The 17,447-nt window shown below is 37.2% G+C and overlaps 1 protein-coding gene across 5 annotated transcripts in view; it reads right to left on the bottom strand.

Moving 5' to 3' along the window:
* Positions 1-882: 882 nt before the first annotated feature.
* Positions 883-17,447, bottom strand: part of ECHDC1 (ethylmalonyl-CoA decarboxylase 1) — a 52,910-nt gene continuing 36,345 nt past the window's right edge. For all 5 annotated transcript variants that reach the window (XM_087941477.1, XM_026705474.2, XM_087941470.1 and 2 more), the window contains 3 exons: positions 13,956-14,008; positions 10,964-11,044; positions 883-3,412 (listed from right to left, as the gene is read on the bottom strand). In XM_087941477.1, the coding sequence (XP_087797603.1) occupies positions 3,007-3,412; positions 10,964-11,044; positions 13,956-14,008 (540 nt within the window). In that variant the 3' untranslated portion in view covers positions 883-3,006. The remainder of the gene's footprint in view (positions 3,413-10,963; positions 11,045-13,955; positions 14,009-17,447) is intronic.

The following is a 17,447-nucleotide window of genomic DNA, read 5'->3' as shown; positions in this document are numbered from 1 at the left end:
ATGAACAAACTATTCCTAATAACTGAAAATAATTGTGTCTGAGTCACCATTTGACACACTACGTATATTTCTATATGAAATTTTTGTTTAAGATGGCACTCTGGTAAATATTTAATTCAGGAATCAAATTTCCAATACATGTAGATAACAGAAAAATATAAAATTATTCAGATAATAGAATAAGTCCATAGTAGAGTAGCAGTTCCCGAGTTCCACCCATTACTTACAGCAATAGCAGTAAATCAGAATTTAGTGACTATTCTGCAGATTTCTAAACACTAATCACCTACCCAAAAATATTTCCCTCACCAAACTTGCTCAGTTATTACATCTAATATAGTTGGTTAGTGCAAAACATTTGCATTAATAAGGAGATATACTCCAGCCTTCTCAGGGACATCGGGCCCAAAGAACACAATGTTTAGATTACAACATTTTAACTCCTAAGAGTTGAAAATATTGGACTGAGTCTACACCTTCCTTATTTTGTATCTTCTTCCAGGATGATGCAGAATTATCCATGAAGATCAAGCAGGACAAAGATATCCCCATAAAGATACCTTTTAACCCATATGTTAAGCAACATAGTCTCTCACACATTTCTATAAAAGCTAGTCTGGATTTCAGGCACAGTTAAGCAATTGTCACATACTGAGGGACATCAACCATAGCTCTTAAAACATTTAGCCGAGTTGCTTCTAAACATGTTAGAGCTTTGTAGATACAAGATTATATGCAATAGAGCAAGATGCTCAATACTTAAAAAAAACCTTAAAACAGTAGATACCTAGTTATTGCTTCTGTTATTAGCAAATCTAGTTTATATCAAATTGCACCAGTTCCTACTCTACCTGCCAATAACCAGGAAATCTGAGCAATGGAGTTATTTAAATAATTTATTTCTGCCCGTAGATCTCCTTTACAGAATTGAACATTTAAAGATTTTGAACAATTACACACTTCATATTCTTTTTTGTCACATTCACAAGAAACTTAAATTTTAATAAGTATTGTTTAATTAATATACAAATTTTAATAAGTATTAAATATTTGTATTATTTAATTAGTACACATGTGAAATAGTTTGAGACTAGAGACATAATGGACTCCAATTAAAAGTAGACATCCCAAATATGTATTTTACTGAAGTAAATATCTGACTCCTGCTTAACTGATTTTTAAAAATTCTTCCCATGTCTCATTTTCTATTAGTAAATTGTATCCTGCAAGTATGCAATTAAGAAATACATGCTCAAATCTGCTTACAAGATAGTACCAGGCCTTAATTTCAACACATTCAAGGCTACTGCAATAAACACAAGTCTGCAGATTTGAAGACATCGTTCCCAGCTGTAGATGTTCTCAAATTGCTCTAAGTCCTTAACTATATGTTCAACTTTAATTAGAATGGTGAACGATAGGACTTAGTCCTTTTTTTCCCAGTCCAGAGGGAAGGTTAGATGTTTATTTTGGTATCACATCTTGTGAACTGAACAAAATCCAGAGGCCTTGCCACTTTCTTCATGCTTCTGCCTGCAGCTGGGAAGAGCACCTTCCCTGATCTCAGAAAAAGTATAGAAATGAGGTACTTAATAAAGGCAAGTTCAGCAGTGAAGTCCTTTTCTTCACAAAAGCAGCTAACATGGTTTAACAGAGGTCTGTTAAGGCAGTCTAGATTGATGAATTCACCCACAGTTGTGTTGTATGCCATCTCAGCTAATGAGCAAAGATATTATTCCCTCATCTGGTTCCTAGATTGTTGAATGTACTAATATAGCTTAAGCTTATTCATCAAAATTAATTTTTAGTTATGCAGTTGTTTGGATTTGATTTCAGAATAGTCCTCCAGAAAATAAAGAACCCAACTTCTGCACTGTCCTGGGAAAATGAAGTTCTGTTGGAAAAATTTAAATTCAAGTGTTCTGTTTACTACTATGTATTCCAAAGCATTTTGGGAAGTGCAGCACAAATGTTGCATAACCTTGTTTACACTATGACTGGCTAGTGTAAGCTGAACATGCTATATGCAGAATGCACTGAGAACTACAGCAGATACTTTACTTCTAGCATGTTATGTCAAGTAAATGTGCATATGGACATCTGAAAAACACTGGTTCATCCAAGATGCTTCATACAAGTTAATTAGCACAGGTAAAGTCAATGGAATGTTATATTTAGATTGTTGGTACTATCTACTTGCTGCACAGACTTCAAGCCATTAAATAAATTTCACAGATGTGGCAACTGGTAGTACAAATATCAAAAATGTCAAATTTTGCCATACAGCTCAGGGAATATTTCTTCCTTATTTCAACTTTATAAATTCACAATGAAACGGGTGTCTCCAAGAGCTCTGTTCACAGAACAAGAATCTAGTAATCAGATGTGAAGCTTGAAGGCAGGAGCTTTGCTTATAGATAAGTACAGAAGGAACTACTTAACAATGCAAACAAAAAGCATTTGGCATTTTTCAGTTTCGATTCGGGGTTATGAGTCAATTCACAATGAGATAGTTTATTCAAAGGTATGATGTGTGCAAATCATAAATTATCTGTGATCATCTCAGGACTTTTGAGTTGAGGTTACTAATGTCAACTAAACCTGTCTTTAAAAAGGCAGCTTCTCAACACAAAATCTATATATACAAACCACATATAATGCCAGGGTTTAAAAATTCTGAGGAAAATTATTTTCTGAAGTCTTACAGTTCTTACATTATAAAAACATACCACTTTATGCACATTAATTTCCAAATGGGTTCATATTAGGTGGTACCATCAGTGTGGGGGTCTTTGTAGAAAGAAAAGAAGCAAGACCAGAAAATGAGAGTGTTGTTTAAAAAAAGCCTGGGGTTGCACCTCTAGTTAATTGTCAATGTGGTGCCAGTGGCATTCCAGGAGAGCTGTCCTAATAAGGCTAACACCTAGAGTTCATAATGTTTAGAAGGTTTCCCACCAGTCTTTGACAGCAGCTGTTTTAGTTGAAGAAAGTAAGATGAAAATTGTCTCATTTATGTTTTGTTCTCTGAGCCAATGCCTGCACATTAGCAGGACCACCCCAAACTGTTCCAAATACCTCTTTTTCTCTCCTCAAGGCAGCTTCTAATTGTAGCTCTCTCCCTGCTGAAACAACTTTCTTCACAGCCTGAATGACTTCAGCAGGGCCTGTGGTATATAGCTTAAGCCATGTGTGCATTTCTCTCAAAGACTCATGTTCATCTGATGAGGACAAGATGGAATCTACCAAACCAATATGAAGGGCATTCTGTGGATCCAGTTTCATAGCACCACTCAACAGCTTGAGGGCAGGGCTGCTGCCAAGGATTTGGGTAAGCCTGGCAGCTCCCCCCCAGCCTGGCACTAAGCCCATTTGCTTGTGGACAAACCTAATTTCACTCTCTGGAGTCATTAACCTGTCAATGGAGAAAAAAAAGATTATGTTTAAAGTGTTGCAATGATACAATTTTAGCTTCATTTCAACGCAATGCACAGTTCTGGATAAAAGTTGCTGACAATGAACACCTTTTAATACTAGACACATTAATCAAGTAACAAACAGTTGATTTGCTGCAATTTTGCCCTAAGTAATACAAAACAAAGAGATCATTTTTAAAATGCCCCATAATCCAGAATTTATAAATATTACTCTGTAGATCTAATGTTGACATTCTGGCTCACAAATTTGTAAATATCTTAAAGTTCATAGCATATCTAGCTTAAATATTTTCCTCCAGCTTTTACTTTTGGAAACATTTAAAAATGATAATTGCAGTGGGCAAACATGTATCACACTGTTAACAACAAAGGTGATAATTAAGTATTGGGGAAAATTACAATATTATCAAGCATCTCTTTTTCAAGTGAAAATTAAAAGATAAGCTGGAAATAACAGGAGCAAGCACACACAATACCCATCCAAAAGTTTTGACTGATCTTACAAGTCAGAAGTTGTGGTTGGCAGTGGAGCTGTGAAGACCTAAATGAAAAGCTACTCAAGTACTCTTGTCTTGACAATCCACTGCTGTTTTACTCCCAAAAATCGGTTCCTTTGAAGGCAAAGCCATCTTTGACATGTGGCCACCCAGACATCTTTTAATAGCTCCAGTAATGAATCCGTTATTCTAGACAGATCGTTCCATTGTTTACTAGTTTTTAATCACTATGAAAATCTTCCTAAAACTCAGTTTGAATATTTCTTTGCTTTTCAAACCACTGGTTGCTCTACTACAGACAATTTTGTCATCATTTTTTTTTGTCAGATACCTCTTTCATGGGACAACCTTTCATATACACTTATAGAGTACTATCACATCTCCCCTTTTCTCTTTTATGAATTTAGTAGCCTTTTCTGTATTGCTTGGTTTTCAAATCCTTTATCATTCTGGTAGCTCTCCTTTGAATTTATTATAACTACTTCATGTCCACTTTAAAATTATTGAAGATCTGACTTCTCTACTAAGCTTGGAGGCTGGCTGAAGATTAAATCCCTGCTTTGGAGGTGGGAATGGAGGTAATTGATTTTTATTTGTTATATTGAATTTGGGCTTCTCGTGGTCTTTTTTAAAAAAACAACAATGTTTTCCATTGTAAATCACCTAGAATATAAAATAAACATATGAATGAATGAATGAATGAATGAATGAATGAATGAATGAATGAATGTAGTTCAAGGAAGTTATTACCTCCAATGAACTGGATGCAATGCTTCTGATAAAACCCCCAAATAAACTTTTTACTCACACTCTGCTGCTAGTCCACTAGTACTTTTTGTTCCTGCTTTCACACACTCTCTCACTAAGCCAGATTTTCCCAATCCCATATCTATGCATTTAAAATTAAAGGGATCATACATGTATCACAGCTAAACATCCTACCAGGTCAATTTGGCTCAGTGTTCAGATCTGTCAAAGTGATTTTGAATTGTGCTGTTGCCCTCTGACGCATTAGCTTGCCTCCCCCAAATGTCATCCGTAAATCTGATAAACATCCCTTCGATTGTATCAGGTAGATCATTTTTAAATATGTTGAATGACATTGGGCTGAATACAAAGCTCTGGAAAACTCAAGAGTCCTTTCCTTCAGGTAGATGCAGATCCATTTATGAATTCTTTTTGGATGCAGTTGTTTAAACAGTTTCAAATCCACCAGACTTAGTCCACATTTATCCAGTGACTCCACAAACGCTTCTTCTAATATTTGCTTTTTACCAAAACTCATGCACAGAGGCAGGCTGTGCTTTTTAACAATGGATTGTTTAGTATATGTATTTGTATACGTGTCATCACAGAATTTGGAGGAGCCGTATAGATCATCAAGTTGAGTACATACTTAATTCAGGAATCAGGATTAAAGCATTCCTGGCATATGGGTTTCTAGCCTGTGATTCTCCATTTGTGCTAAAGGAAGTCTATCTCTCTACTTTGCCTTGTGTAATTACACTTACACCGTGCATGTCTTTCCTAAATAAAATAGACTGGAGGCTTTAAATATAAATCTTGAGTTAATTGCAATTATGAGGATGATTCCTCTCTTCCTGCCTTTCCATATCCAAGAAATAGAGAACTTCTATGGCTCTTCTCATCACCTTGATCTCTGAGCTAAAGGAACAGCTGCAGGAAGACAAACAGAAATATCAACTCCACCCCATCTGCACAAATGGTGACTATAGTAGTGTCAAAATTAAATGGAAATCTATTATTTATTTGCTGAGGTTTTTTTTTTTTAAAGGAAATTGCACTAGACCAGAGGTGTCAAACTTGAATTCATTGAAGGCCTCATCGGGGTGATGTTTGATCTCGGGGTGGTGGTGGTAGTGTGGTGGGGGGACGTGGCCAGCTCGATGTCACTCGTGTGATCAAATGCCACATTTGCTAGTACTTTGTTTTGCTAGCACTCTGCCATCAAAAATGGACCTTGGGAGGGGCATGTGCAGCTTTTCTGGGCTCCATTTTCGGCTGTGACAGCCTCCTGCAGCCCTCTGCCAGTGAAAACGGAGCTTGGGAAGCCCCATTTTCGTAGGCAGAGGCCCCGTGGGCCAGTCCTTTGCTTTTTCCAGGGCGGCTCCACAGGCCAGATCTAAGCACCCCACTGGCCAGATCTGGCTGGCAGGCCTTGAATTTGACATCCCTGCATTAGATTTTAGAAAAAGAGTACAAACTTTCAATAGACAGATTGTAATTAATCTCTTTCTTCAAAAAGAAGTTGGCACTCTAAAATATCAATCCAATTCATCGTTGACTGCACTCAATAAAGCAAGGACAAGTCACTGTATTCAGCACTAAGCTAAAAGCCATGTTCTATTGAAAAAATATATCCAGAAAAGTATAGGAACACTAGGATCTCAAAATATCTCCAGATATAGCATCTGAAATCCAGCATAGATAGGGAAGATCCATAAAACCAAAGCACAACATAATACAATACGTGACGTGCGTAACGCACACATACAGGAATTGTAATATCACAACAGCAAATGTAATTTTTTGGTCTTGAATTAATTTTAAACTGACCCAGATAGTGATGTACACTGAAAAGAAGGCTAATGTTTCATGTAGTTAATAGAAAAAAGGTAGGGCATACAAAGCATTTAACTGAAAGAAATAAGTGATACTTCAGAGAGGAAACTGGATAGCTTGCAGTATTTGTAAGTAGGACAGGACAGGCAAACTTTGATAAGAGTAATAATGAATGGGGATATTAATCTACACCTTGGAAAGTAGTAGGAAATGGCTCATTGCAACTATAGTTAAGGCTCTGCTATTTATCCCACTTTGTGGAAATACACCGTCATTCTTCATTGTGCTTTTTAAAAAGGGGGCGGAAAAATACAACATACCATACAATCCTGAAGCTAATATCACACTGCAGAAGAAGATTAGCACAGTTCTTAGGAAGCTAATGACACTGCTATACAGTGTTGGAATAGAACCAAAGAGCTGAATAGGCATGGCAGTGTAAATATCTACTTCTGACAATAGCTACATGTCTCCACAGTTTGTATCTTCTCCAACATGTGCTTGGGATTGTGGAGTGGAGCAGTTTTATGGTGAAAAGGGAAAATAAGGGCATATGGGCCAGAAAAAAGTGAGGATACAAATTAAGGGATGGAAGGAGGCTACACAAGGGAGGAAAATATAAAAGTATGGGACCTAATTATCTGCTAAACAAATAATTCCCTCAACACTGTTCAACTATTTACAAAGTGTACAGTACTATTACTGTTAATCTTCTCACCACTCCTTATCACCCATCCCCTCCCACTTGACTGTTTCCTAGTATGATTTGATTGTTGATTGTACCCTATGACTATCATCAGGTGTTGTATGTTATGATTCTTGATTCTTAATGAATGTACCTTTTCTTTATGTATACTGAGAGTATTTACACCAAGACAAATTCCTTGTGTGTCTAATCACACTTGACCAATAAAGCATTCTATTCTATTCTATTCTATTCTATTCTATTCTATTCTATTCTATTCTATTCTATTCTATTCTATTCTATTCTATTCTATGTGAAATCCATCAGGAAAGAAGACAAGCCTGAGAATAGACAATTGTGGCATGATTTGACAAAAGAATCAGGCAGGACAAACACCTGCATCCTGTCACATTTACCATTCAAAGGCCTGGCCACGGACTTCCTGTCTGGTTTGTTCAGACCTCTTTCTTTCCTTTATGCAGGGGAGCTCAATGCATTTTATAATAATGATGGCTTATTTTAAAATAGTAGACAAAAATTAATATATGGAACCCTATTGACAAAAACAGACCACAAGCAGAAATGTATGCAAACTACCACATCAGGTAACAATGGCCTGAATAAGGTAATAGCTCTACATTTTTAAGGCCTCTAGTGATGGATTTTACATGGCCTTTAAAAAAGGAGAGCCACCAGTGAAAAATCTGTCTGTCTTTCTGTCTGCCTGCCTGCCTACTATTTATACTTACTTCTTTGCACTTACAGACTGTTGTAAGGCAAATGGTATCTCTATTAAATCAGTGAAAATTAGTCTCCTGCACCCCTTTCTCAGCCTCCTATAAACAAACAGTCAGGCCAGAAGAGGACAAGGAACCACTGGTATGCGGAGCATCACTTCTACGGTTGGCATGGATACACAGAGCTGTGCCTACATATGAATACACCTCTATTCAAATCTTCCTTTCCGACCATTCTTGCCAAGTACATTTGCCTACTATGTGTGTGGTTGAGTATACAGTGTGTGTGCATGCATGTGTGTGTGTGTGTGTATACTCTATCTATCTATCTATCTATCTATCTATCTATCTATCTATCTATCTATCTATCTATCTATCTATCTATCGGTATATATATGGAACCCTATATATATATATATATATATATATATATATATATATATATACACATACATACATACATACATACATACATACATACATACACACATACACATACACACACACACACACACACACACACACCACATAAATATAAATGCACATAAAATCCCCCTGGTCTTTTTCCAATTGCTGGTGACCATAAGTAAGAGGATGTTATTGATTTCCTACCTGGGCTAAGTCTTCCTAACACACCTGGAAGGCCAATGTGGAACAGTATACTGAAAAGACAGGCATTTTGCCCAACTCGGTCATCTTCTTGTATATTTTTACAATCATAGGAAAGGGATAGCTAAATGATACAGCTTTCCCCCACTTTATTGCTAGTTGTGCTGAGATGAATTTTTAAAAAATCAAAATTCCTATAAAACCACATCTTAGGCTAGGAGAATTAAACGGTCAGAAATCAAGATTGTAGACAGTCCTATAACTTATAGTGTTCCTTGACTGTAATTATACACTGATATCAAATTTGTGTATCTAAAGCAGGGGTCCTCAAACTTGTCAATTTTAAGACTTGTGGACTTCACTCCCAGAATTCTCCAGACAACTATGCTGTCTGGAGAATTCTGGGAGTTGAAGTCCACAAGTCTTAAAGTTGCCAAGTTTGGAGACCTCTGATCTAAAGCAAAGGGGGTAGGGTGATTTTTCGGGGGGTGGGGGGGGGTGGGGGTGGGTGGGTGGAAGAAAGCTGAGAAAATGTCTGCATTGAGTTGATCACATTTGACCTTGTTTTGAGCCACGTATTCTGATTAGGGCTTTTTGCCAGATTTATATTATGTGAGCTACCTAATAACATAGACTGAAGTACAAGGAATTACATATAGGTCTTATATTCTAAATTCCAATCACTTGTACTTGCTAAAGGCACAAGGAAAAAGTGGGTGGAATGGGAGAATTCTGAACAATGACCAAAGAAAAAAAGGGTACCCAAATCTAACCCAATGTCTTGCAGACATTAATGCAATTGAGTTCATGTAAGTATTTTTATTCCTCACAAAACATTCTCCATGTGAACTTTACAAACTTACAAGGAACACAGATATAATTCTTATTATACTTAACATATGACTGCTTGTTCTAAATATTGTATACCATAAATCAAGGGTCTTCAAACTTGGCAAGTTTAAGACTTGTGGACTTCAATTCCTAGAATTCCTGTGCTAACATGAGTGGAGGAGAAGTTATGGGAGTTGAAGTCCACAAGTCTCAAAGCTGTCATGTTTGAAGACCCTTGCCATAAATAAATGTATATTTACTGTTTTAATTATCTGATATTCTGATCTGGTTAAAAGTCTATGCTCTAAACATATAAAAAGGAAAATTTTCATCACCCCACAAAGATTTATAGATTGCAGATTGATTCGATGGTTACTTGATCAATATCCTCCAGAGGACAGAATCCCATTGGAATATCTCAGGCAGGTATTTATGAATAAGCTGAATCCACCTGCAAGGGAGGGAATTTGGGGCACCTGAGATACAGCATGGGCTATACAGAGTGACCTCATTAAGGCACCTGGGCAGTGTTGGGTTTCATTTTTTTTTTACCACCGGTTCTGTGGGTGTGGCTTGGTGGGCGTGGCAGGGCTAAATCTGTAAAATCTCCAGTCAGAGGTGGCATTTGCTGGTTCTCTGAACTACTCAAAATTTCCTCTACCGGTTCTCCAGAACTAGTCAGAACCTGCTGAATACTACCTCTGCACCTGGGATATGGGTTATTGGCATGTAACAGCCTAGAAAGGTGCATGTAAAATGCCCCAAAGGTGCTTTTTCAAAAGGCAACTGGACTGTCTTTGTTTTTTTCTCTTGAAGACATTTTGTTTCTCACTCAAGAAACACCTTCAATTCTAACTGAATGGTGGGAAATGGAAGAATTTATATTTCTTTTCAAAAAGCACCTTTGGGACAACCATGACCTAGATGACTGAGAATCTCCATAGACATTCTGTATTAAAATAAGAACTTGAAGGAGACTTATTTTACCATTAACAGACAGTTTTAGTAACCTAGACAAAGGAAACAGAACAACATGGAAGGCAAATTTCGGCTGGTATACTTAGGAAATATGAAGGGAAGTTTGTGTAATGGAGATTATTAGGTTATTGCAGTAAGTGCATGGCTTTTAAATGACAAAGATCTAATTATCAGGCCTACAACCACAATGAATGAATCACAATCAAATAAAAATGGTGGGGGACATTGCTTAACATTTTTTAAACAGTTGTAACTAAATGGAACATAGGTTCTGAATTATATGATAGCTAAATGCAGAAACACACATCTTGTTAAAGTTAAGAGTTCTCTTAGGTCAGTGTTTTACAATATAACATTAAATCATCAAACAGTTAAAAAGTAAAGTGCACACATTAAAATATACTTTGTGATAGTTAGATCGATAGACAGAATAATAGAACTAAAGAAAAATTCTAAAATATGTCATAGCAGAATAGGGTAATTAGAACAGGAAGGAAATAAGAGTTAGGATAACACTGCATTTGCTACCACATTTCCTCTGGGACAATTTGGGGAGGAAATAGCATCTGAATGGGGCTCCATAATTATGAGTGATGCTTTGAAGCTTACCTGAAATCACATGCAGTAGTTAGTTCTGCTCCTCCGCCTAGAGCTTTCCCTTGGACTAATGCAGCTGTGATTAGAGGTAACCTACATAACAGGAGAAATAAAAAGGAAACCATTCAAACATTACAAACCTGAAAACACATTATATAAGCAGAAATTGGCCTATTCACGTTGAATAAATTATCAAGCAATTCAAGCAGAAGACTAGCAACTGCACAAGATCTGTGGAGATATTTCAGTGAGGTTTGAAACCCATCCCCACTAGAAATCCAAAAATAGCAACAAAAGGCTGAATGGGGCTGTACAATCCAAACCAACAAAATTAGGTTATTAGAGAGATTTTTAATTAAGAAGAAATTCCTGAGAATGTGTTTGTTAAAGGAAAGAAAACCTTCTCCATGGTTCTGTGAGGGCAATTAGATATGTTGGTTTTATTCAGTGTGGGAAGACAAAGACATCAACTAATATACGATAAATGATGCCAAGAAATAATATCCTTATAATGTACACAATTCTTGATATTTGCATTCAATTTCAGTAATATTTCCTATGAGAAATAGTTTTTTATATATAAATCTATTCAAAGTCCATTTTATCAAATACATTCCAAATATACTTTGCAATAATGCATATTTTTTCTAAACATGCTCATAATGGTGGGACTCATCTCCAAGAGGAATGAATCTGCCTATTGAGGTGAGGTAGACCGGTTGCTTTCATGGTGTGGAGACAATAACTTAGTCCTTAACACCAATAGGACCAAGGAGCTTATAGTGGACTATAGAAGGAATAGATCAGACATCCAGCCCTTGCTTATCAATGGAGACTGAATGGAGCAAGTGGCCAGTTTTAAGGTTTTGGTTGTTATCATAAAAGAGGACCTGCCTGGGGTGCTCACATTACAGCATTGGTCAAAAGGGCCCAGCAGATATTATACTACCTGAGACTTCTCAGGAAACAACAACTGAATGAAAAACTGCTGGTGACCTTCTACCGCTGCACCATAGAGAGTATTTTAACTTTCTGCACCTGTGTATGGTTTGCCAGTTGCACAGTGGCAGATAGGACAGCACTCAGAGGGTTAATGTCATTGCCCAGAGGATTATTGGTTGCCCTCTCCCCTCTTTGGAAGAGCTTTATAGCTCCCGCTGCCTTAAGAAAGTTCAAAACATTCTTAAAGATCCATCTCATCCTGGGCACCCTTTTTTTGAGCTATTACCACCTGGCAGATGGTACAGGATAATAAAACAAGGACAAACAGGCTGAAAAACAGCTTCTATCCTAGGGCAGTAACTCTACTAAATTCTACTGCATAGTGCAATTTAATGCAATATCGGGTTTTCAATTCAATTGTATGGAATATGAAGGATGTGTGTTTGTGTTTTATTTTTATATAGTTATAATTTACACTGAAGATGGCATTTAATTTCATTGTACAAGGTGCAATGACAATAAAGAAAAGTAAACTAAACTAATTCTGATGTATGCACTAATTAATCCAAGGAAGGCTGGAAATGCAGTGAACCCTTGATCTGTCCAGTCAAAACACCTAAAGTAAGTCTACTGAGGATCCCAGCCTATGAGTTCTAAAGCAAAGTGTAAGCCAGTAGTAACCCAATAGTCACTCTTCATCACAGTCATCCCAAAACTCTAAAAATGTGCTGTTGTAATAAAGGCATTCTTTATTATTGTTTTGTTTTGATGTGGCTTAGGGGTTTCTAAGGATCTCTAGCTGTGCTTCTGCTAGTCTCTATTAATTTGAGCAGAATATAAACACTGCGGCACAAGTAAATAAAGACGAGAACTTCCATTGTTGAAGCCTTTTGGCAATGTTCCCCTAAATTATTTGTGAATACATTCAGAAATTAATACATTTTCCCCTGCCCTTTTTAAATCCCTGTAGTGCAAATGGACAAAAAAAAAGTGACATAGCAACAGATACAAAATTTAATTTTAGGGTTGCTTCTTTAAATGTGCTTATTAAAACCTAGTCACAGAAAGAAATTAAGAATACACACTTCTCAGAAAGAAGCTGGGTCAGTCCTAGACAGTGTTAAAGTAACTTTCAACTGCCAATTCAGATGGCTTTTATCCTTGGGAGATTGAGGGTTGTCTTGTCCTTTCTATATCATTGCACGTCTTGGCCCTACTCTTCAGCACAGCACAAAATTACTTTACTAAGCATTTTCCTCCTAATTCTCTTCATTGTGTACTATCTCTATGTACCTCATTAGCCCATTATATACTGTCTCATAATTCTTGTCTGACCTTGAACAGGATTACTCAATACTTTTTTTTTTATTAAAGTAGGTTTATCACTTCATGGAAGTGATAAACCTACAGCTTGTTAAAGAAATATTCTAAATGATGGGAATGGGATTAAATGTGAAAGACCCACAATGTTTTCCACATCTCCAAGTGTGACCAGGTCAAATATTTCCCCAACAGCCTTCATAAAACTGAACTCAAAAATATGATATAAAATATAATTCAAGAGAAATATGGATCCCTGATTGCTACTATAGATAGTAAAACAGGCCGAAGAGTAGAATCTACTTATGTGGGAGCCTGAAGATAACAGATGGTGGGTAAAACTCATATTTTATTCTCTGCATGTGTTCCATTCATGGATTTACGTAGGTTGCAAAAAGAAAACTTGCCAAATTTTCAAGATGACTCACTTCTATGACAGGGAAGATGGATTTGTAAAAGTAGGGTATGTATATATATTACAAAACCTCAACACTTCTTAGTTTCTGGGATTTTATGTCTACAAAGGGCATATTCCCAAGTCGTAATTAAAAAATAAGACCACAAATCAACAAATTCTAAAAAATCAGGCTTTTTTTTAATAAGAATCAATTATTCTGTTTCCAAATATTTCTGGATCTACCAAAGTGCACCATAACATTATTAGATGATGCTGAAATTTCATATAAACCTTCATATGTTTTGAGGGGGAAAATACACAAAACAAAACACTGAACATTACTACCTCATGAGTCTGGTTAAGATGTTTTGCATGAACATACACATGTTCATTCCATCCTAGAAAACAGAAAGAAAATATCAAGATATATTCTAATAATAAAAAATGGAAGAAACTGCTTGATATATTTAGTGTTAAAAGTATCTTGATTCCCAGTGAACATACAAAGAATACATTTCTCAAACAATCTGCTCAATTTATTCATCTTTACAGAATAACTTTTCAAGGAGACCGGGTTCTTGTTGAAAGAAAGGTACAGAGGGAGAGTCCTCTTTTCTTCTATTCCTATTGCAAACAATTTCAGAAAAATTAAGTCCATCAGTTACCAGAGATTTTATACTTTTGCACAATTTTAGAAGTACGCACAGAAAGTAGCACAATATCATGAAGGTTTGCTAAGACCCTGCTGTTTTTCTTTGAATTTTATTTCATAACCCCCCCCCCCCCAAAAAAAAAGGCTTTTGGCCTTTGCCCTGATTTGGTTGTTATTTTGTCATTCTGCAATATTATAATCAGGATTTATTGACTTTTGCAAACTGATGTTTGATAATTTGCAGTGAAATCAATATACTAATCTATACTTGACCTATCTTGCTGTGCATTATTTTGTCTAAAAATAAAAAATAGTTTTCAAGAATTTCAGAACATTTTTACATATATTGTAGTGCTGTTCTCTGTCGTAAAGCAAAGAAACTCTGCACAAGTAAAGACTTGATCCGAGCGAAGTCCTACCTAGTCTGGAATTCTGTTTTCTCTATGTAAGGTGTTTCTACTCTTCACTGTAATATTTGATAATAGCTTTATCTCCACTCGCATGGTCTGAACTCTAAGCAGCTTAGAATAGAAATCTTTATCCTAAATTAGGAACAGTCATATTACATACACCCTATCCAGCAGTCATCCTTTACCTGGTGCCCTGGAGTTCTGTGCAATCAGAATGGGGACTGTAGCCCAATTGAATAGGAAGGCACCAAGTTGAGAAAGGCTGCAATATAGCTCTTTTGCGACAGTCAAATTGCAAGCGGTGGAAAGAGTAATGAACCTGTAAGCTCCCTCATTAACTCCTGAAAACAACACTCCTGTCAGTGATTTCCTGTAACATTATTGCTTTATTGGCTAGCAAAGTAGTCAAACAGGCCACTAGGTCAGCTGCCACTGTATTACAGGTGAAACTTGAAAAATTAGAATATTGTGCAAAAGTTCATTTATTTCAGTAATGCAACTTAAAAGGTGAACCTAATATATGAGATAGACTCATTACCTGCAAAGCAAGATAGGTCAAGTCATGATTTGTCATAATTGAGATGATTATGGCTTACATCTCATGAAAACCCCAAATCCACAATCTCAGAAAATTAGAATATTGTGGAAAGGTTCAATATTCTAGGCTCAAAGTGTCCCACTCTAATCAGCTAATTAAGCCATAACACCTGCAAAGGGTTCCTGGGCCTTTAAATGGTCTCTCAGTCAGGTTCAGTAGGAATCACAATCATGGAAAAGACTGCTGACCTGACAGTTGTGCAGAAAACCATCACTGACGCCCTCCATAAGGAGGGAAAGCCTCAAAAGGTAATTGCAAAAGAAGTTGGATATTCCCAAAGTGCTGTATCAAAGCACATTAATAGAAAGTTATGTGGAAGGGAAAAGTGTGGAAGAAAAAGGTGCACAAGCAGCAGGGATAACTGCAGCCTGGAGAGGATTGTCAGAAAAAGGCCATTCAAAAGTGTTGGGGACTTTCACAGGGAGTGGACTGAGGCTGGAGTCAGTGCATCAAGAACCACCACACACAGACGGATCCTGGACATGGGCTTCAAATCTCATATTCCTCTTGTCAAGCCACTCCTGAACAACAAACAACGTCAGAAGCATCTTACCTGGGCTAAAGAAAAACAGAACTGGTCGGTTGCTCAGTGGTCCAAAGTCCTCTTTTCTGATGAGAGCAACTTTTGCATCTAATTTGGAAACCAAGGACCCAGAATCTGCAAGATGCTTGAAGTCCAGTGTGAAGGTTCCACAGTCTGTGTTGATTTGGGGAGCCATGTCATCTTCTGGTGTTGGTCCACTGTGCTTCATTAAGTCCAGGGTCAATGCAGCTGTTTGCCAGAAGATTTTGGAGCACTTCATGCTTCCTTCCACAGATGAGCTTTATGGGGATGCTGACTTCATTATCCAGCAGGACTTGGCACTTGCCCACACTGCCAAAAGCACCAAAACCTGGTTCAACCGTGGGATGACCGTGTGCTTGATTGGCCAGCAAACTCACCTGACCTGAACCCCATAGAGAATCTATGGGGCATTGCCAAGAGAAAGATGAGAGACATGAGACCGAACAATGCAGAAGAGCTAAATGCTGCTATTGAAGCATCCTGGTCTTCCATAACACCTCAGCAGCGCCACAGGGTGATAGCTTCCATGCCATGCTGCATTGAGACAGTAATTGCTGCAAAAGTACTGAGTACATATGCATGCTTATACTTTTCAGAGGTCCGATACTGTGCTATGTATAATCCTTGTTTTATTGATTGTATGTAATATTCTAATTTTCTGAGATTGTGGATTTGGGGTTTTCATGAGCTGTAAGCCATAATCGCAATTATGACAAATCATGGCTTGACCTATCTTGCTTTGCATGTAATGAGTCTATCTCATATATTAGTTTCACCTTTTAAGTTGCATTACTGAAATAAATTGACTTTTGCACGATATTCTAATTTTTTGAGTTTCACCTGTATATGGGTAAGCGCTATGCCAGTGAGTTCTATGCAATATGCTTTTGTTCTCCTATGTTTCCATGTAAATTATGGTCTGATGTTAAATCCAAACTGAATATGTTATATCCTGTCCTTGCCACTGAAATGGGCAAACTATTCTGACCTTAATGGCCAAGCAGTCTACAAGTAGTTCTTGTTTAGCAACCACAGTTGGGATTGGGAGCTCTGTCGTAAAGCAAAGCAGTTCATAAATAGGAAATCACATTCCGCAACTATGCTTTTCTTGTCCTCACTCCTTCATCCTTTGGAAATCTCACATGAATGCTGGGATAATTAGCAAAAGGGTTTCTACAGGTAGCTCCTCAACTAATGACCATTTATTCTTCAACCATTTGAAAAATGTTGAAAAAGTTACGACTACTGAAGCACCCACGGTCACATAATCAAAATTACGGTGCCTGGCATTCACTTAGGAATGCAGAATCACTTCAACTCCTGCCACCACCTATCTCCCCTCTCTGCCATATCTAAGCACTTTTGGCCCCTGTGTTTCATGACCCCTGCCATCCTAGGTGACCTTCGCCATCTTCTTATTCCAGCTACTAAGTATGTCTGGTCTGGTCCTTTCTGAAGCAGATGCAGGCCATGCCAGGCCTTCTAGAGGCTACTTGTAGCCTTGTCCAAATTGTGTGCAACCTTCTCACAAGGTATTTGTTATCGTATATGTAGTAACTAAGTTCCAAATTTCCTTTCACACTCTTTATCCATCAAACCTTAAAGGAATTTA

This window comes from Pseudonaja textilis, chromosome 1 (assembly GCF_049901715.1).
Source record: "Pseudonaja textilis isolate UNSWEBS1 chromosome 1, rPseTex1.2, whole genome shotgun sequence".
Lineage (NCBI taxonomy): Eukaryota > Metazoa > Chordata > Lepidosauria > Squamata > Elapidae > Pseudonaja > Pseudonaja textilis.
Note: the sequence above shows the minus strand (reverse complement) of the source record. Positions and strands in the feature narration are given on the sequence as shown.